Source organism: Formica exsecta, unplaced genomic scaffold, assembly GCF_003651465.1.
Source record: "Formica exsecta isolate Colony F162 unplaced genomic scaffold, ASM365146v1 scaffold175, whole genome shotgun sequence".
Lineage (NCBI taxonomy): Eukaryota > Metazoa > Arthropoda > Insecta > Hymenoptera > Formicidae > Formica > Formica exsecta.
Window position 1 is genome coordinate 431,972 of NW_021849067.1, and position 20,584 is coordinate 452,555.

Below are 20,584 nucleotides of genomic sequence, written 5' to 3' on the forward strand. Positions count from 1 at the left end.
GTAATGCTGGTCGACCATTTAATAGAATTTTTTTTTCCGCTAATACCAATGCTTCAGATGTAAGTGTCGTTCTCTCGTAAGCGATTTTATATGTTTCGCCGAATCTAAGGAAACAGGCGTATGAAACGAATGCAGGATATCTCTCAAATATTGTAAAAAAATTCCCTGATCTTTCAGATATTTTTGTTGAAAATTCCAGGCAAAGAGAATATTTAAGATTTTTTTTTTATGCATTTTCCTAAAATAAGTTTTTTTATTGTACGCGTTTTTTAATGCTTTTCACTCATATGAAGGAAAAACACAAAGCCACTTAAGTTTCAAGTGCCAGATTTACAAATACTTAAAAAAAAAAAAAAAACAAGAAAAAGCTGAATAACTTTCGTCAAAATAAAAATTTTTAACTTACATAACATTTTCATTTTTTATCACTAAAAAATAAAATAAAGGTACTGCATATTCAATATTTTCTTGACATTGAATATTTATATAAACAGAGATAAATATATATTTATAATATATTTTAAACACATAATTCACAACTTGGCTTATCGGCAGATTGCAGACTTTTACAATATAAAAGCAGAATTATTAGAGAATTTGTTTAAAAATTCCCCAAATCCCAATAAAATTCCATAAGAATTCCCTAATTTCTCCAGGTACAAAAAAATTGCCTGAGAATTCTAGATTTTCTATGCCTTTCCAGAGAGTAGACATCCTGCGAATGATAAGCAAATGTCCGCTTGATGCATTTCGATATATATCTATATCGAAATACAAATATAAATGCATCTCTACTAAATCCAATCGTGACTTAGGATATCGATGAAAGTAAATAATAACTATTTCATAATGAGATGCGAAACACAACTAAATATTACATGAAAATCAGTAAACTGTTAGTATCGTCGAGCTGCATTCACGATAAATTGCCATACCGATCATGAAGAGCACGAAAGAGAAAACAATATCGTTATTCTTTTATCAAGAGCATCCATTTACATATGTCAATATACAAATTGTTTCTTCTCCAAGCATAATAGCATCAAAGTATAATAGCATTTTATTTTAGTTGTGTTATATACATAAATTAAAATAGCAATACAAACATTCCATCTTTTACACTCCACGATTATGAAGCCATTGCTCGTAATGTCCAGAATCACAAAATGAAAAATTGTGACATTATTTATATTATTTAAACAAGAATTTTTTATGTATACACATGCGTGACGTAATCGTCCCACACACACAATGCTTAACAATTCACAATTTTACTCTAATCTGTAATATTTACACATTTTTTCTTACAATACATGCAATATTCATACGATGTCACTGGAATTTTTATGACACTATGTACTTTGACTTTTTCAATATCGTGTGAAAACAGCTCAACCGCAATCGGTGCGGTCGTGCTCGAAAAACAGAAATGATAGCCAGCTTAGTTAATTACTTGTTCCCAAGATGTCTGTACCAATAATATATGTAACTATCGATAATTCTTTCCTTTTTTGTAACGAAAAAAGAGAAATGAATAATACCTGAAAAACGATCATCAGTTTTGATAATTTGTACTTTGCATCTGAGGTGACAAGATAAAAATTTTTTAATTATTCAATGACGAAACTTGACGAAACAATGTACAATATTTATCATATATCGCGTATATCGCTCTGATAAACGCATCCTCATTCTAAATCTTACGACTATATCTACAGTTTATTAATACAAAAAAGTGTGCAGGAACAAATATTATCTAAACGAGATGTACGTAGATAAAAATTGTCATGATTGCATGATGCCCGTGTCGACGATTGCTACTTCGATATCTCTGAAAGTCGAAATACGAAAGTTTTACTTACTATTCGAGGAAAGAATGATTTTTTTCAACACTGTTTATCACGAACAAGCTTGTTGCATTTCTGCTTTAGCTGCTTTCATCGCTGAAATGAAAAGTTTTATTAATTTTTATATCAATGTAATAAAAAAAAAAAAATCATGAAATTAGATTTCTTAAATCTTTTCTGTGTCTACGTGTGATCATCTATTGGGAAACGGTGCTTTCCGAAGAAAACAAAATGAAAACTGTGAAGTTAATAATGAGCAAAAGACACAATGAAATACTTACCCTCTCGTTCCCGCCTTCGTAGTTTCTTTCGGCGTCTTTCTATAGCGGCGAGCTCGACCTTCACGGCATTATACGTCTTCCGCAAGTCGTTTAATTTCTGCTGTAGCACAGCTATCCTTTGACTACCGTCCAATTCAGGATCTGCGAAAATTTAATATAACTATTTTAAGAAAAACGCTTTTCTGATTATTACGGAACTAAAACTAATCAGATTTACGAAAAATTCAATATTTTTAACGTGTAATCAAATTAGCAAAACGCGCAAATATAAGTTTTCTATTAACGTACCTAATTCGACGTAAAAGTTATACTTTGTTGGTCTTGGTGATCTCGACGAGTAGGTGCCAAGATCAGGAACACTGGTAATGGTGTTGGCGTGACTCGTCGGCGTGTTGTTAACCCCGCAAAGATTAGATCCTTCGCTGGTATCGTCGCTGTCACTTCCAGCTCCGTATCTACCATGCCTACTATTCTGTCTACCGGGTTTCTTCGGTATGACGGCACCGCCGCCGGCGCCGCATTCCGAGTGCTTGCGATTTCTCTTGCGCTTCTTGGGTGACTGCATGTCGTCGATCGAGCGTTTAGCGGGCGGTTTGAGAATTCTGTCCGCACAGTTGCCCTCGGAGTTTGGCAGAGTGTCGTCCTCACTGAAACCCGGGCCTTTGCCGGCACTGTCGTTGTCCGCCTCGAAGCTGTCGCGATTGAGCTTAATGTTGTCTTCGGAGATCGGCGACGAGCCGCCGGTTCTCTCCTCTCTGGGCGAGCCCGAGATATTGGATATACTCGAATCGGGGGTGGTCGGCGGCGTATTGTCCATCACTGGCGCGGCCTCGTTGCTCTCTCGTCGTTGCGGTGGCATTAAAACCGGTACGTGTTGTTGCTGCTGATGTTGATGTTGTTGTTGTTGTTGCTGCTGCTGCTGTGGCTGCCGCATACTTAAAGATGCGGTTTGTTGCATTGGCAGAGAAACCGGTATCGACGCCTCCACGGTCTTTGGCAATGCCATGCTGAGGGTGACAACAGTGCTGCTGCTGCTCGTCGTACTTTGACCTGAGGTTGGTGCGCTCGCAAAAGGCATCTCCATCAGTACTATGCTGCTCTCGGTAACTTCACTCTTGGGCGGGCTACACGAGGGACCGACATTGACTTGTTCGATGCTCTCGGACGGCGGAGCCGGTGAGCCGGGTATCTCCTCTTCGCATAGCAGTGAATTCATCGTCTCGCCCTCTTCGTCCGTCTTTGAAACCGGTGTTACGTCGACCTTGAATTCCGCACATTCTTGCTGTTGTTGTTGCTGCTGATGTTGAACATTCTGCGAAGCTTTCAATGAGGGCTGTCCCCTCGCATATCTATCTTGCTCTCTATTCTGTATACGATCCAATTCCGCTTGTAGCTTCACATCAAAGCTGGACGTCGATACTTTAACATCTTGCGATTCCTCATTGTCTATCACGAGCCTCTGTTCCGAATCACTGCTATCTGTGGAATCTATAATGTGATCCTGATTGATTTGTTTTTTACGATTTTCAATTCTGTCTTTTTCCTTTTGATCGGTCACTTTATTATACTCCTCTTCGGACTGTTTACCACTTTCGTTCTCGACGTTTTTCCAGCTTTCGTCCCTCGAAACTTCCTGCAACTTGGTCTTGTGCTCAGCGATGATCTTTGCATCCTCCTTCAACTTCTTCAGTTCTGCTTCTTTCTTTGGCTTCAATTGTTGCACCTCATCCTCTTTTTTAATCGCCATACGCATGATCTCTCTGCACGGATCTTTCACGTTAATCTCTTCCTGTTCGCGTTTCTTATCATCTATTTCAATCACAGTAATACTGCGATCCGCGTCTTTGTTTCTTTGTAAAACGTCTGATTTCTTTGATGCATCTTTGATTATCTTGCGCGCGAGATCGGATGTGTCCTCGTCCGCAATCTTTTTGGCGTCTTTAGTTTTGTTTCGGAACGCCATAGCAGCGGCCGATAATTTTTCCTCTATCGTGGACGTCGCCGGCAGTCTTGCGCTTATGGGAGCCGGAGGTGTCACGATCGGCGACGGAACCGGGGTGATATCGAGCAACTTAGTGTCCAGCATCCTCAATTCCGATTGCGATTGTCCAACTGTAGGCAACAACTTGATCTGATTCTGTTTCTGATCCAGTGAATTAGCGGGTTTGTTACTATTACTCATGCTGGCTGTTGCCTTGCTGATTTCTTCCTTCGAGCATTCAATTGCGGTACTCGTTTCGTTTTTTTTAGATTCGGTCATGTCCGCTAATTCGCCGCCGCTGTGGAACTGAATCTCTTGTTGATACGTCGTAAACACGTTGTCCTGTTCCGCCTCCGATACCTCGGTCTCTGATATAATTAGACGGTCTTCCGAATCATCGCGCGTACCCTCGTCATCCGGCGGCAAATCGTTGAACAAAAGACTTAAACAGCCGGACATCTTATTGGGAAGTTCCTCCACGGTAGTCATTGATTTCAGTTGATTAAACGACGACGTGGACTCGCAAAATTTGTTAAAAACGTCCTCGCACGCCATATACGATGCGACCTGAGTAGGTTTGCTGCCAGAAGCAACTGCCACCGTTGCTTCGTTCACATCGTCGGATCTCTTACCGAATAATTTCCTCGGTTTCTTTCGAGAATCATTATCCGGTGGTTCCAGTGGTTTCGTTTCTTTCAATACCGGCATCGCGACCGGCGTTTTCTGCTTCTTCTTCGGACTCTTAGGCTCATCCTCAAATATTCTCTTTTTCAATTTATCCTTCTCACCGCTCGTGTCCCTCTTGTTCCTCACCTCGAACTCGAACGGCTCCGGTTCTTTAAACTCGTATATATCTTCCGTACTTTCTATCTTCGTCTCGACGATAGTTTCCACTTTTGGAGTCTCAACGGTTTTTTCCAACTTGGGTGATGCCGTGATCGCTACTATGCTATCTTTTTCGTCCTGCTTGATTTCATCCTCGGGTTCAGGCTCTATTCTAACCAACTCTTTGACCGCTTTATCGAAACCTTTTAATTCGGATCGTATTTGATTGAGATCGAAATCGCGACCTTTCGGTTGTTCCTCCTGGTCGCTATCAGGTTCCGATTTAATACCTTGGGATTTGCCGGGTGTTCTTCTCAAACGTCTACCTTTACGCGGTTCATCCAGATTATCCTTGTCATCTTCACCGTCACTCACGTCTTCCGCTTTAATTCTCTCTTCCACTCTACTACGCGTCTCCTTCCGTTTTCTTTCCTCCGTACCTCTTGTTTTAGTCTTAATCTGTTCAGTCTCGGTAGTGTCGGATTCATAAGCCTCACTATCTTCGGTTTCCGACGCGATAGATATATCCGTATGTCCCGAGGTTCTTCTGGTGCGCCTCCGATGCTCCATGCCAGACAGCTCTGTATTTCTGGTTGTCCTGGTTTGCCTGTTAGCAGGCGTGGCAGGACTCTTAGTTCTAGAACTTGAGCTGGCAACGGAGAGCGGTGTAGTGGACCTGGTCGGTTGCATCGTTTCCTTGTCCTTGTCCTTTTCCTCCTTCTTAACTTCCTTCGCGGACGTCGAAATTGACTGAGCAACGCTACTGGAAGTAGGAGCGACACTTTGTGCTCGGCGACGGCTCTGCGTTGCGTTAGCGCCCGAACTGCAAGTGCCTTTCATCTTATTGCTGATGCTGTTGGATAGATTCGTACTGGGAGTTTGAGGCCTAGGAGTGGCCTTGATACGTTTCACCCTGCCTTGAGCTTGTGTAAAATTCTGGGCAATTCTGGATGCTTTAATCCACTCGTCGTATCTCGTATTCCAACCTGTATAATGTACAAGGTACATCGGTTCTGGGCCGTCCTTCTCAATTTCGATAACTTTTGCTTCGTAAGTAACTTTGGATTCGTGAGTTGGGCCGTAATATACCTTCAATTTATCGCCACACTCCACGGGACCCTTGTAACTCGGGGCAGTCTCCGTAAGTTGTTCATCGGCACGCGACTTCTCCGCTTCATACTCTTTGCGTTTTCTTCCTCGTTTCTTCAATTCTTCGTCCGTTAAACGTCGCTGCTTTGATAACGTTTTCTTTTCCCCTTCTCTGGATGGTGTTCGAGTCTCCCTTCCTTCGGAAGCACTTTTATTCTTTACAGTATCATCCTTCGCTTTGGATCTCGTCTTAGTAGCTTCTTCTTCCTTGAGTTTATCATCTTTCTTCTCTTGCTTTTTAGTTTCCGTCTTCTTCTTTTCGGTCGTCTTTTTCTTGGCATCTTCTTTACTTTTTGATTTGGCTCGGCCGGACGATGTACTTGCTGATGATGCGCCAATAGAAGTAGTAGGAGATGATGTAGAAACTTGCGCGGTTGGTTTTTGCGATTTTTCAGTATTAGATGATGATTCGACCTCTGCTTCTATATTTACATCGCTCTCCTGACTACTATCATTCCCCTCAGATTCTTCTTTCTTCTTTATTTTTATAATCTCCTCTTCTTTCACTGGTTCCTTCTTAATCTCCTTCTTCTCGTCATCCGCAGCTTTCTTCTCGTCCTCATCCTTGTCACTTTTTACTTGCGCCGGCGGTTGCGGTGGTACAGGGGTATTTCTGTCTTTATCGCGAATTAGACTTCTTCCAGAGCGTTGTTTACGCGTGCTACTTCGCGGATGATTTACCATGGTGCAGCCTAATTTTTTATAAAAATCTTCAAAGTGATGCAAATATTTCTTATAAGCCTGTTTCACGAGATTGTACAAAGGTCCCGAATTTTGCATCATTAAACCAAGTCGTCGTGTTACAGCTTTCCATTGATTCTGATTCGTGACACGATTGTAACCGCCTAATTTGTGAACAGCCCGGAAAAGCCTATACAAGTCTATATCTTCGGATCCGATCATTGGACAAACATTCATAGGCGTCCCACGATCATCCATAAATTTATATAGTTGAGCCACAAAATGGTCTTTTTCCTCACGCGGTTCATCGTCCGAACTCTGAAAAAAGCCACGTTTCTCATAATCATCGTATAAAGAGGAAAAAAAAGAAAAAAAGAAGTGCAAAAGATAAGCGAGAGATCTTACATCGGAGTCAAGTTCTCCATCGTAATCACTATTTCCGCTGGAAACAGAATGCCCAAATAAAGAATCCTTATCCCAGTGAGGTGGTAATTCATTTTTCTCTAAGAATAGAAGCGCTTTCTCTACCGCAACCTTCAGTGTACTGTTCTCAACTTTATTAACCAATTCTTTGGTGAATTCTGTGGCTTCCTTCTTGGGTACTGTATAACTTAAAGGAGCATGTATAAATATTTATACAATATATAATATATACAATAGCAATCGACTTTAAAACAAAGATTTTTCACTTACTATCTCGCATCTTTAAACGAGCGCACCAAATAATCGTCCCTCACTCGTATTCTTACTGTATCTTGAGCAGTAGGTGCAACCACTAATCCTGGGAACCAATTATCCTTCTTCTTTTTGTCACCAAGTTCCACGCACACCACTTTGCCGATCTCTGGTTCAGTTTCCATTCCCTCCTTTGTACCTCCACTGGAAGCAGAATCGTGAGTGCCTCGCGGTGGACTGTCTTCATCTTCGCTGCTTTCATCCCTATTTTATAAAAATTTTCTAGTGTTAAACAACTATTAGACTTTTCAAAAACAGACTTCTCCACCGCACTTACTGCGCTTGCCTTGATCGTCTACCTCTTCTACCCCCGATTACAGGATTCCCAAAGTGCTCTGGGTGAGTCAACGGAAGTTGGTCCAACGTTTCACTCTCCGCAAAATGCCGTCCGCTTTTCAGGCAAAGCGCAGTTCTCCTTAATGTAGTTATATCTCCATCATCAAAAACTACAGTGTACTGACTGCAGTCTTGGATTTTGGTAATTGTAGCTTCAACATATTCTTTACGATCTACATGTTTAGCTTCAACAGAGGCTCCTACTCTTAAAGTCCCTTTTATTTGATCATCGGAAAGTGTCGCGGTTCCTAAACCTTGCGGTTTATAAGTTACGCGACACTTCACTAATCGCACTACTTTACGGATCTTTGCTTCGCAGAAGGCACCCTTATACTTAGCGCTAACTTCCGTACCTACCGATAGGGACGGTGGATCGTCTCCCTGTAACAACAATAAATTTAATATTATATATTAATGTATTATATCAAGATTATAACAATGATTTCATATCAAAACTTGTAATGCAAGTTTAAAAAGTAACAAACATCAACAAGTAAAATTGTGAAATAGTATAGGAATATATTATTCTTGTACATATTATGCAAGTCTGTTTCTTTTAATTTTAATCAATACTTATCAATGTGTCTTGTATATACACTAAATTTTAATTTAAACTTTAGAATATGCACAGATAAGAGAAATTCCCTTTTTTTTCCAGAATAAAATTCCATGTTTTTTTACTTTTAATTTTATTGCAATAATTTATATTTTATAATTTTCTTTACAAAAACACTAATTATGTTTAGAGTATAAAAATGCAAAACAATACTTAACATAATTCTTTTTTTAATAAACTAAATAAATCACACACATTTCTTTCTGATCTCTGAACACGGATTATTGTAATAGCAAAAAATAACTAACATATTGATAATGGAAAAAATACTACCATATGTATGCATATACATATAATATAATGTTATCATATCTACAATATATAATGTTTTATAATAAATTATACATGTTAGATCTATTTTAAGCCATATTTCTAATGTGTTTTCTTTTTATTTAAAATAAAGCAAATATAAATCTGTTATTGATTTCTCAAATCAAAAAATACAACACATTATAATATAGTCATACATTTGTCTCAATTATATTATATTATATGTTTGCATGGTCTCTTGTTTTTATTTCGGAGAGAGTAATAAAATAATGACAACATATATACGTATGTACATACATATATATATGTGCAATAGAATATAACTAAAAAGGAGCAAATTAACTTATGTGTTGTGCGCGAGAAAAAAGAATAAAAATCTAAAAAAAAAATGTAATTAAACGAAGCGTAATCAATGACAACGCAAACTTTGTGCGTTTTGATAGCCACAGTCGTCTCAGTCAGTGTAATGACGCTTCCAGGCATCCTCTGGCGCCTTTCACGCCTTAGAAAGTATCTGTCGTGGAATTGCCACAACGATAAAGAATACAAAAAAAGAGAGAAAAAAATTCCAGATTTTTACGGAGTACGTCCCCTGCCTGTGTAACTATCCGAACGTTCTGCCCGGCAAGAGATCCGCAACATTCGTACTCGGACTCTCGGACTTGTCTCCGACTAGCAGACAGAGAGAGAGAGAGAGAGAGAGGGGGGGAGGGAAGGATAAAACGAGAGTGCGAGCGAGCGGCGAACGAGAGAGAGAGAGAAAGACAGAGTGGAAGGGAGAGACAGAAAAAGCGCGGATGCGTAGCGTGCGACGCACAACGTATGTCATAACGGATTCTATACGAAAATACAGAACGCGAAGAACAAAACCACATACCACATTATATATACACACACACACATACATACATACATACATACATACACACACACACACACACACACACACACATATATGCGCGCCATCGAGCGAAGGAACGCGTTAGCCGCCGCGGTTACCGTTGTTGCTCTATGTCTACGTCTATTACATTTTCTCCCGCCTGTTTACTCACCAGCATCTTCTAGAGCTCGACGACGCAAATGTTAACAGTATGGATCAAACACACTACCGAAACATCAAAACAAACGCACCGCCCGTCCTCACATCGTCATCACGATTATAACAAGCGAAATGATTCACAGACGGAGCAGCAGTAAACGCAGACTGACTGACTGACCCGCTTCGAAAAAGCAGACTCGACACTCCTCACTACTCCTCAACTCTCGGCAACACGAATTGCAATCGCGGATGCGCACAATATTCTGCAGTGTTGCCAGATGAGTTCCCTCTTTCGCGCATGCGCGTCAAATGTAGTATCACGGAAGTAGTTAAATTAGTTAAAACAATATCCTGTATAGGCCCATACTTGATCGTTTCTAAAGGATATATAATAATTTTTAAAAATTGGATTATGTAATCAATTATATAAGATTAATCAAGTAATTCATACAATTTAATACAATTTAAAATATGTAATTTGTGAGATGATTTAAAACAATTTAAAATTCTGGTGCCCCCGTTATATGTACATTCCTGTATCTGCTACCGCTACATCGTGCATGCGCGAAAAAGGAAGCGTCCAGCAACACTGCACGAGATCTTCCATAGCATATATATATACGATGTCACAAGTCATGATGGTCGCACTGCAAGCAAAAAGGGAACACACCCTAGGCCGATATTTGATATCCAATAGGAGAATTTATTTCTACCGACAATAATATTGTTAGACATAAATTCACCTTTTTCTTTGGATATCGTACGTCGGATGTAATCAGGCTTTCAATCACGTACCTTTTTCCTAGGGCAGAAACGTGAAAGTGAAAAATTTTGCTTTTAGTTTCAAGGGTAAAATTTTTCACTTTTCATGTTCCGTCCTAGGGGGAAAGTTCACTAGAAATTTATTATTTGTTTACAATAAGATACTTTTCCTTAAAAAAAAAAAAAAAAAAAAAAAAAAAAAATGCACTGAACATCGTCAATAAATTTTTGCAGTTACAAAAATGCTACAATCAAATGTACATAATACTTAGATGTAAGAAATACATCTTTTTATTTATACAGTTAATTCGCTTTGCACTCTATTAATAAAGAAGAAGAAGAATTATTGATGTGAAGTATGCGAAATAAACTCTTGCGAAAATAAAGGAGATTCGCTTATGTAGCGCCAGCGCTAACCCGGATATCCCGGGCAACAAAATTCACCCGACGATCGACGATAGCGACGGGCCTGAGAGACGGTCCAGTCGTCTGCTGTGACGCAGAGCAAAATGGCGACGAGTAATGAAGTGCCGGTAGAAATCAACCAGAGTCGCGTGTGTAACACGGAAAATTCGGTGAGTTTTTGCGATGCGGATTATCGGCAAAGTGATAGAGGGCCCGATATCCTAAATCGTATCATCGACGGGCCGACACGTCTCGCGGATATCAGACGCGCGTTGATCGACAGAACGCTTATAGGAACGTCGTCTTTGTCGCGGTTTTAGCTCGGCATAATCGTCTCGCGTGCAACGGATACTCGCGATCGCGGCGGATGCGATATCACGCTTTCGCGATCCATCTTACGTTCCGCCAACGGTTTTGCGATTCTATTCGAATGGTAATAACGGTGCTCGCCGATTATCGAAACGTGAAAAATTCGCGCAGTTAGCAGCCGACGTTCTATATAGACGAATGGAAGCGGTATAATAAAAGAATAGGAAGAATATAGCGCGGGATAAGATATATCGACCGGTTGTTCGATCTCTTAAAGGACGCCATTCGTTTTGGCGGGCACGTGGCTTCTCGTTGCCGGCTTGAATGCGAATTCGTTGGACCGAACCGAATTGCCGTTCGCACTCATGAACAGTATTGTAAATCACACTTCGATCCTATTAATTTCTATAAAAATTTTACTTTACCTTTTATATTTTTTGCATACGTGTCACATGTTTATAAATTAGAAGCTTTGTCCTTGTGCGGCATTTTTCTTTTTAGTAATAGACCAATATAAACGTTTGTAGTTTTTAATATTACACCGATAAATTATTAAGCAGATATATTTATGCGTGTGTGTAAATTTTATGAGGTAAAACTTTCCTAATTCTTATAATTAGGTTATGAATACCTTCAATTTTTTTTTTCCCTTGTCATTTTCACAGTTAAAACTTGTTCATAAATCAAAGAGATATATATATTAAATAGCCCCTTTGAATCAATCAGTCTCTAGCATAATATAAATGTTACAGACGTCAAAAATGGAGTCTATGGATATAGCAGAGCCCACTATCCTGGATAAAGATGTTGGCGCAACATCCTGTAAGGAGTCTGTATCTGTCGATGATATGACCTCGAGAGACTATTACTTTGATTCTTATGCTCATTATGGAATACACGAGGAAATGTTAAAAGATGAAGTACGCACTGTAACTTATCGTAATTCAATGTATCATAACAAACATCTCTTCAAAGGGAAAACGGTTCTTGATATTGGCTGCGGCACCGGTATTCTCTCCATGTTTGCAGCTAAGGCTGGCGCAGCTAAAGTTATCGGTATCGAGTGCTCTAATATTGTCGAATATGCAGAGAAGATAGTAGAAGCGAACAATCTTTCCAATGTTATAACGATACTTAAAGGAAAAGTCGAGGAAGTTTCATTACCCGATGGAATAGAGAAGGTCGATATAATAATATCCGAATGGATGGGCTATTGTTTGTTCTACGAATCCATGTTAGACACAGTACTTTTTGCCAGGGATAAGTGGCTTCGCGAAGATGGTATGCTATTTCCTGACAAAGCGACTTTGTTTATCTGTGGGATTGAAGACAGACAATACAAGGACGAAAAGATTAATTGGTGGGATGATGTATACGGATTTGACATGAGTAGTATAAGGAAGGTGGCGATTAGCGAGCCACTAGTGGATGTTGTTGATCCCAAACAAGTCGTTACAAATGCATGCCTAATCAAAGAAGTTGATCTTTACACTGTGACGAAAGCGGATCTCGAGTTTTCATCGCCATTTACCCTGCAAGTTCGTAGAAACGACTATGTTCAAGCCCTAGTTACATTCTTCAACATCGAATTCACCAAGTGCCACAAACGTATTGGCTTCAGTACCGCACCGGAAGTGCCATATACACATTGGAAGCAAACTGTCTTTTATTTCGACGAATACATGACGGTGAAGAAAGGAGAGGAAATTTATGGCGTATTTTCGATGAGGCCCAATGCCAGAAATTATAGAGATCTGGATTTCAGCATCGAGTTGGACTTTAAAGGAGAGTTGTGTCAAGTACACGAAACTAATAATTACCGTATGCGCTGATATTCAGCGGATTGTGCGTCTTCTTCCTCTTTTTTTTCATAGCTCATGAGAAATCATTTAATCAAACCTGGAGTCGATTCTCTACTAATTATGCAATTATAAACGATGATCGCAATTATAAACAGCACGATCGATGCATGCATCGATGATGGTACATGAGCTGTCAAAGTTTTGCGAATCTTTAATTTTTAAAATGATGCTTCCTGGTTAGACGTTTAATGTAATGACTTTTATAGACATTCTCCGATAAACGTGCAAATCTGGTAAATCTATCATATTTATAACACTAAATTCGAACAAACGACGAGATATTGTAGTAAGAAAATAAACGAATTTTCGCGCACAACTGAAAATCATCAGTTTGATTGTAAAAAAAAAAGAAAAGAAGAAGAAAAACTTTTTGAACCTTAAACATGAGTGTGTCTTTATGATATTTCATCGTAATGTTAAAAGAAACTACTTGTGTGTGTATAATTAATAAGTCTGACATATAATAAAATATAATTGTGCGCCAAAATTCTTTGCCCTCAAAATTATTTATTTTTATATATTACAGGATTCTTTGCGCTTAAATGTATGTGATAATGCTATCAAAAATTGCATTATGTTTGACAAAAGCATCTTTTACACAAATTTTAATCTGATTACAATTTTTACGCGAATTTTTATTATTGCTTATTTTAAATCGACATTCATTTATTTGCGATTTGTCAAAAAATAACAAATAGAATGGATGTGTTTGAAGAGTGCTATTTTTCTGCAAATGTTCTTGTATGTACATGACAATGTGAACGAGCCTAATGGCGAAAATCCTCGAAAAGTATTTGAACATTGATATAAATATAATTATACAATCTTACTTCAGTGATTACTTTCATATATTTGGTAGCAACTATATATATACACATCAATCATCATTATACGAAGGATTAGGCTGAGAACAAAGTATTTTTTATTATGTAAGTAGAATGTCATCATGTTGCCAAGCCTTTTAAACAATTGGCTAACTTCTGTGTTTTGTAATCAGTTCTCAATTGAATAAAGTTAAGTAGAACGGTGCGATCAAGTATCATCTGCAATCATAAGGAATAACTCGTACACATTTGCAAAAATATCCCTTGAAAATAATAATTCGTATAACATACCAGTTGCTCTCCTGTGCAGACTTGTTTCAGATTTTCTGGCTTGACCAATAGCAAATTACACAAAGCATGTAGAGTATCAAAAAGATTTGTAACAAATTCAACTTCAAGCTCTTTAATGCACTTGCGATATTCGTTCATGTCGCATATCGCGCACATAGCCCCGGCGGAATTAAATTGAAATTGTTGTAAATGATCATAAATGACTTTGTGGAATCTGATCCCTAGTTCCTTGAGAGCGGTGTCCAAGTGCCTGCCGTCCAAAGTGTTTCGTATCAGTCGTATCATTCCACTCACATACTGAACCACCACTAAACAGGCGGGAGTATTCACGGTATCTACATCAGTTTCCGGCTTGAAATCAGTTTTTTTCTGTTCGCTTTGTAGATACACCTTCACCCAACCTATAATAGCGTTTATGCTTCTGTCCAAGCCGATGTCCAACTTGACATCGATCTGCTCTAATATCGCTTTTTTCTTCAACAAACACTCAGCGTGTTTAGGCGTTGATCTAGAAAAAAATGCATGGCTCTAATATCAATTTTTAATACATAGTATAAAGACGTATTAAGCGAATAAAGAAAATTGCATACAAGACAAGAGACAATACACTGTCGTTGAACTGTTCCTCCAAGAGCCGAACGATCGCATTGCACTGATGCACAACGTTAAAGAAATAAATCTCTGGTTGAGTTCTGCTCTCTGGTATGGGAACGCTTTGTAAACCTAATTCCAGTGCATAATCTACGTGTTCGCTTATTAAATATTGTAATAATATCTCAAAGATCTGGAGTGCATTTCCAGGAATATCAATAGGCTGCGAAAGTAATTGGCATCTTTGAAATGCGAGTTTGCTTCTCTGTAATATCGCAATTGCCAGCTCTTCTGATAGAAACGTTTCACCTCCATAGTCCTCTATTTGAGCAATATTTATATTTGTTCTTGCACCTAATACAGCCTGCAAGTCTCGACGCAGTTCTTGGAATCCACCCGTCTGCAATTGTTTTTTCTGATGATTCTTAGATTCGTAATATTCGATAAGCAGTGCCGCTGACTTTTCGCGAAACGCTTTTGTTTCAATACTAAAATGATTAGTAATGGATAATTATTATAGAGCCTATTGTCTTTGAAACACTGTTATCTTTGAAATCGCAAACTTACGTAATATAAGTATCCAAATATTTTTGAAAGATGTTTCTAGTGAGTTTAGCAAGGTAAGTATCATCGGCGCCCATATTGAAGACTCTGAGATCATTGGACAGCTTGACTGTTCTTGTATACAGATCGTACAAGTTCCTGAGATATTTGTCAGAGTCATTTTTATCAGCTAATTTAGCCACTGCATACTTTTGAAGACGCAGATGGTAAATGTTCAAGACGAATTTGGCCATCACTTGTTCAGGATTGGAAAAGACCTGTTGCATAAGTTTTTGGTACTTTGTACACATAGGTATGACATCTTGAAAAACATCCTTTCCACCGAAGGAACCCATTTGACTTTGTTCTATGAACGCGTCGATGCATTGAGAGTAACCTTTGAAATGAGCTAAAGTACTCGCCAGTTCCTTCATACGCGGCGCATCTTCCCTATTATGTGCTCTTACAAATTCCTCAATCAGATTTCGTTCTATCTCGTCGTATTTAATGCTAATCTTCTTTTTAGCGTGTTCGAATTTTTCAGAGGGAAGTTCCTGAGCTATGAGATAAAGTTTCTGTATCACATCTGCGGCATCGTTCAACTGCAATCAACAATACTGATTAAAGTTTGGTCATTTTGTTACTACATATTGTTGAACAATTGATTCATCATCTCTACCAAAGATTTATCAGTGAAAATTGGATCCGTCAATGGACCTGGGCTTAAAAATTCCGAAAAGTGTCTCATTAATTTTTGAGCCTCCACTGCTCTCGCCCTTGGTGTATTGACACTTTCCAACTGATCTCCCAAGTGTAAGACTTTAGTAGCCACCAGATTTATTCTCTCATCTAACTGATGAAACAACTCAATAGAATGTCTATTTCTCTCCTGCAATCCTAGTATTTCAAGCGCATGTCGAGCTTCCTCTTCTTTCAATGCAACCTCCAGTTTATCGCATTTCTTTTGCTGACGTTCCTGTAATACTTGCAAATCTTTGATTGCCTGTAAAAAGGTCTCATGAACGATAACCGGATCGAAGAATGTCTTTCCTCCATCTTTTGTATTATCATTGACAGTCCTCCAAGCCAATCGTTCGACAAATTCTTCAGGATCAAATGGATCCTGCGAAATATTAAATTGTAACTAATTCACATTTCACACATATTGGCTTCATAACTAACGCAATTATATATCAATTATATCAATAGTATAATTGCAGAGAAGTTTTTGAACTTTGCGACATAAAATAAAATCCTATTTTTGAAAAATGATTAGTTTTTATTAATTTTTACGAACCGGGCAACTACTGTTATACATAATATCGCATTATACATAAATTATCGTATTATTAATTTATACATAAAGCGACTGAATATAAATGACAGGTAGAAAGAAAAAAAAAATTATTAATATACCTGCTCCAATTCCTTCATATATTGTTGCATCATTTTGAAGCGATCTATGCTCGCCGAGTAAGATAAAAGGTTATGTCACAATCAATCCCAAAGAACACGCAGGATTTACAAGAACCGGACAACTACTGTTGTTTAATTCTTCATAAATTTACACACGTGCGTCCGATTTGTCGATTCCATCTCGCAATTCGCAGATCTTCGCTGACAGGTTTAATCTATCCGCGAGATCACCGTGTTTAGCGACATAAGCACGAAATGTCATTCTTAGTAAAGAGTTCGGCCGCCAGATGGACGCGAATCAGCTGTCATGCTGTCAACGTGACATTCCGCAATTGATTTTCCAGGTGTGTCCGGGATTACGAAACACGTGGCAAGTTACGCATCACAAAGCTCGCGTACATACATATATACATATATGTACACGCAATGGATGTAACAGCTACGTTTAACAAAATAATTTTATTGGAGAGAAGCGATGACCTTTTTTATTTAGACAGTCGTGTGTTTTATTCTCCTTTCCGTATTTTATATATATAATAATTACAGTTACTATATTTGCAATTTCGAGTGCCGTTATTTATCGTATACCCGTCACAATAGCCTTTCTCACAATACAAAGATACGATTTGGATTAAATATGTAACTGCGTAATATCTTATCTCGTATAAAACATCCCAGTTTTCTACGCGATCGTAAGTCTGAAACTCTGTAATAGACCCTTTTTTATCGATTCTCGGATCGCATCTTGAATTGTAAAAAAAAATGACGCAGGCAATCAAAAAAGTTCAAGAAGATGCAAACGAAGATTCCGCGTTCTATCGTTTGGCCTGTTGCGCTTTATAAACGCGGGCGATATTTCTCTCGAATACATACACATTGTACATATATGCATATGTATTATATATTATACATATATATATATATATAAAGGTATGCTATACGCGTATGCATTCCGAGTTTTAATGTTGAAATATTTATTAATATGTTATTATAAATTACACTAATGAGCTGTGTGAGAAGAAAAGGAAGGGCAGCGCATCTCATTTGCGGGAATCTCACTAGGGGAAAAAATGATCTAAACATCTGCGCGCATCTCTGTGGGAGTAAACGGAGAAAACAAAACGAAAAATGGGAAAACATTTTGGATTATAGTATAGAGGAATAGAAATGGCTCCGTGCGGGCTACACACAGAGCCAAACAGATATTCCATTGTACATATTACAATTAGGCTAAAAAAAAAAAAAAAAAAAAAAAAAAAAAATGAATGTACTTATTTTTATAATCACCGTACACGATATTATTCAATTTACTTCTCAAAAGTTTCGAGTTGCTCCTTACTACACGCACGCTTCACCCGCACGACGTTATCAATGCTAATTCGACAAATTTATCTCAAGTCGAACTTGACGCTAGAAAAAAATGGCGTCGAGTGACCACGTCCTTTCTTCTTCGAAAAGAAAGATATGTAACTACATAAACGAAATTCAATCAGGGCAGACGGACAAGAGTTCTGTACAACTCTTAGGAAGAGTTGGTGGTCCATGAATATGTTAGATTTCTTCCTTTTTTTTTGTTGGCATAAAATGAAACTTCTCCATATTCTTATGCTTCCAATAATAAGTTTAATTTTGCAGTATCCGAACCGCAACCGTTAGATGTTCTGTGGGAATAAAAAATTGCAATTTTTTTTTCTCTTTTGTTTAATAATATTGCTCGGATTTGAATTGATTAAGTCTCCTAGCTTTTTGTTTTACTCACTTTGGTTAAACGGGACATAAGATTACAGTTCTCAGCAGCAGCCAGATTTAGAAGATTCGATTGGTCGTCCATGCTCTATTTTCACTTTATTCGCTGGATCGCTTGCTCCGCTCGAGGGTGGACCCACTCTGAGTTTGATTTCAGCAGCCATTGTCATAAAAGCTTGTTCAACATTCATCGCATTCTTGGCTGATGTTTCCAAAAATGGTATGCCAAGTTGATCCGCATATTCCTGTTTGAAATAAAGCATAGAAACTCAACGAGAAATTATAATCAATGTAAATTGCACAATATTAGAAGAGGTATGAATCATGGCTTACCTTGGCTGTTGTATAGTCGACTACTTTTTTAGTATGTAGATCACATTTATTGCCGACTAGTAACTTGTTGACGTTATCACAGGCATAACGATCAATTTCCTCCAACCATTGTTTTACATTGTTAAAAGTCTCCTGGTCTGTGCAGTCGTAAACAACAATAATACCGTGTGCACCTCGATAATATGAACTTGTAATTGTCCTGAATCGTTCTTGACCTGCTGTATCCCAGATTTGTAATTTTATCGTTTTTCCATCTAGATCGATGGTTCGAATCTTAAAATCTACACCAATGGTGCTGATATAACTTTCTGTATATGTATCATCGGCAAAACGCAGCAAGAGACACGACTTTCCAACACCAGAATCCCCAATTAGAAGCAATTTAAACAAGTAATCGCTGAAACAAAATATTTCAATCTCTCTTATATATATCACAAATTTGTTATTAATTATATATTTTGATATTTATTATTCTTATAAATAAAAGGGCAAGAAACGATTTGATGTTACCACTTTATAAGCGAAATTATATAGACTTTCAAATCGAAACGCGGAGGATGCGAAGTAGTGAACAGTTGGAAAAAGAAACATTCTACAAATTAGAGTCCTTTTAAAGTTTCAAATAGACATTCCATAAACTTATTAATCGTTCATGCGTATCTATCGATGACTATTACGAAGAAAGATCAAGGTCGATATCGCGAAGCGCATACATAGCAAAAGTGTAACAGTAAAAAAATAATGAAATATGGACTATGGATACAAGAGTGCCATGTTTCAAGTAGTAGGGGAAAATGACGGAAGGGATGGGTAAATCTGTCAGAAGATGACGAGAATTAAAGGATGTTTTTCGTTGTGATTCTTTCTTTATTTTTCCTCATCTTTCACTCCCGTTTGAAGAAATTAACGTTGACATATGATATCTCCGAGGAGAGAGGCGCGTTTCTCGTCAAGTTCATATCATCGCTCGATGCGACGATGACGCGTAGCGATAGATACGATGCACTTAACGCCTCTGTGTAAAAGGAAGTTTACTCACTACTCGGGATTCATCGTGGACATGCTACTGAAAGATCTAGGGCGTTTGTTGATATCCCAGGATTAAATAAATATCAGGAGACTTGTTTTCAGTCCACACTTCGTCTTTACTCTCACTGAGACTTGTTCACAATCAAAGATCCAAATTGCGTGTCACTGATATATGTATGACTTATACGACTTATCGCGATGCTTGTTCAGGAGAGAGTGCTCGTGCCAAATGGCCGCTCTCCGCTCTCGTCGCTCGTCGTCTTCTCGATTATTCTCCAACATGGCGTCGCTACGTCATATCTCGCGAAGCTCGTGATTGGTCTGTGCGTGGCGCTCGTAGCGAGCTCAGGTATGTACGTATATGTGAGTGTATATCAATTGGACACAATGGTTATTGGCCAGTTGAAAACAAGGTTCTTTCATTGGTCAATCGTGATGGTCATCCTAAGCACCGATCGATCTGAGTGGTTGTGTCCAATTGCACTTTGTCCAAAGGAATCTCTCCCACACAAAATCATGGAGTTGCGCGAGTAATAAACTTTTAAGAGCAAATGGGAATTGCCCATTTCGTTACTCTCGGTCTTTACATCACTAAAAACAGTATACTCTCCTATCCCTACAGCCTTGTTACTGCCATTGTAGAATGTCCTTTAAGAAATTGACTAATCACAGTCGAGTATTCTCTTCATATTGATTGTGATTGGTCAATTTCC

General features: G+C 38.4%; 4 protein-coding genes across 8 annotated transcripts; 1 reads left to right on the top strand and 3 right to left on the bottom strand.

Annotated features, from left to right (window-relative positions):
• Positions 1–1,050: 1,050 nt before the first annotated feature.
• Positions 1,051–10,006, bottom strand: LOC115233474 (AT-rich interactive domain-containing protein 4A). Of its 4 annotated transcripts, XM_029803930.1 has the most exons (8): positions 9,774–10,006; positions 7,777–8,216; positions 7,458–7,703; positions 7,170–7,374; positions 2,417–7,082; positions 2,129–2,269; positions 1,863–1,943; positions 1,051–1,541 (listed from the first exon to the last, which is right to left on the bottom strand). In XM_029803930.1, exons 1-7 carry the CDS (start codon positions 9,777–9,779, stop codon positions 1,900–1,902), a joined length of 5,748 nt encoding a protein of 1,915 aa, XP_029659790.1. In that variant the 5' UTR covers positions 9,780–10,006; the 3' UTR covers positions 1,051–1,541; positions 1,863–1,899. The 4 variants fall into 4 exon arrangements, with proteins under 4 accessions (XP_029659790.1, XP_029659791.1, XP_029659788.1 ...); XM_029803931.1 differs by having other exon boundaries at positions 1,051–1,943; positions 7,786–8,216; XM_029803928.1 differs by having other exon boundaries at positions 1,051–1,943.
• A 946-nt stretch (positions 10,007–10,952) lies between these two features.
• On the top strand, positions 10,953–13,924 carry LOC115233480 (protein arginine N-methyltransferase 1). Of its 2 annotated transcripts, none has more exons than XM_029803946.1 (2): positions 10,953–11,097; positions 11,989–13,924. In XM_029803946.1, the coding sequence occupies exons 1-2, from the start codon at positions 11,032–11,034 to the stop codon at positions 13,066–13,068; spliced, it is 1,146 nt and encodes a 381-aa protein (XP_029659806.1). In that variant the 5' UTR covers positions 10,953–11,031; the 3' UTR covers positions 13,069–13,924. The 2 variants fall into 2 exon arrangements, with proteins under 2 accessions (XP_029659806.1, XP_029659807.1); XM_029803947.1 differs by lacking the exon at positions 10,953–11,097 and adding an exon at positions 11,178–11,613.
• Positions 13,925–13,997: 73 nt separating this feature from the next.
• On the bottom strand, positions 13,998–17,023 carry LOC115233479 (exocyst complex component 5). The gene is made up of 6 exons (XM_029803945.1): positions 16,764–17,023; positions 16,027–16,470; positions 15,372–15,949; positions 14,804–15,292; positions 14,214–14,721; positions 13,998–14,141 (listed from the first exon to the last, which is right to left on the bottom strand). The coding sequence occupies exons 1-6, from the start codon at positions 16,794–16,796 to the stop codon at positions 14,043–14,045; spliced, it is 2,151 nt and encodes a 716-aa protein (XP_029659805.1). The 5' UTR covers positions 16,797–17,023; the 3' UTR covers positions 13,998–14,042.
• A 983-nt stretch (positions 17,024–18,006) lies between these two features.
• LOC115233482 (ras-related protein Rab-1A) lies at positions 18,007–20,150 on the bottom strand. The gene is made up of 4 exons (XM_029803948.1): positions 19,882–20,150; positions 18,843–19,239; positions 18,523–18,754; positions 18,007–18,424 (listed from the first exon to the last, which is right to left on the bottom strand). The coding sequence occupies exons 1-3, from the start codon at positions 19,902–19,904 to the stop codon at positions 18,554–18,556; spliced, it is 621 nt and encodes a 206-aa protein (XP_029659808.1). The 5' UTR covers positions 19,905–20,150; the 3' UTR covers positions 18,007–18,424; positions 18,523–18,553.
• Positions 20,151–20,584: the final 434 nt, after the last annotated feature.

Excerpts from the sequence above, each read along its gene's own strand:
- LOC115233474 (XM_029803930.1), bottom strand. Across the intron at positions 7,704-7,776 it reads AGACGATCAAGGCAAGCGCA|GGATGAAAGCAGCGAAGATG; the intron begins GTAAGTGCGGTG and ends TTTATAAAATAG. Across the intron at positions 2,270-2,416 it reads TAACTTTTACGTCGAATTAG|ATCCTGAATTGGACGGTAGT; the intron begins GTACGTTAATAG and ends AAATTTTCGCAG.
- LOC115233479 (XM_029803945.1), bottom strand. The coding sequence starts at position 16,796 with ATGATGCAACAATATATGAAGGAATTGGAGCAG. Across the intron at positions 16,471-16,763 it reads ATATGAAGGAATTGGAGCAG|GATCCATTTGATCCTGAAGA; the intron begins GTATATTAATAA and ends AATATTTCGCAG. Across the intron at positions 15,293-15,371 it reads TATTTGGATACTTATATTAC|TATTGAAACAAAAGCGTTTC; the intron begins GTAAGTTTGCGA and ends TAATCATTTTAG.
- LOC115233482 (XM_029803948.1), bottom strand. The coding sequence starts at position 19,904 with ATGTCCACGATGAATCCCGAGTA. Across the intron at positions 19,240-19,881 it reads TCCACGATGAATCCCGAGTA|CGATTACTTGTTTAAATTGC; the intron begins GTGAGTAAACTT and ends ATTTTGTTTCAG. Across the intron at positions 18,755-18,842 it reads TCGACTATACAACAGCCAAG|GAATATGCGGATCAACTTGG; the intron begins GTAAGCCATGAT and ends TATTTCAAACAG.
- LOC115233480 (XM_029803946.1), top strand. The coding sequence starts at position 11,032 with ATGGCGACGAGTAATGAAGTGCCGGTAGAAATCAACCAGAGTCGCGTG. Across the intron at positions 11,098-11,988 it reads TGTGTAACACGGAAAATTCG|ACGTCAAAAATGGAGTCTAT; the intron begins GTGAGTTTTTGC and ends TAAATGTTACAG.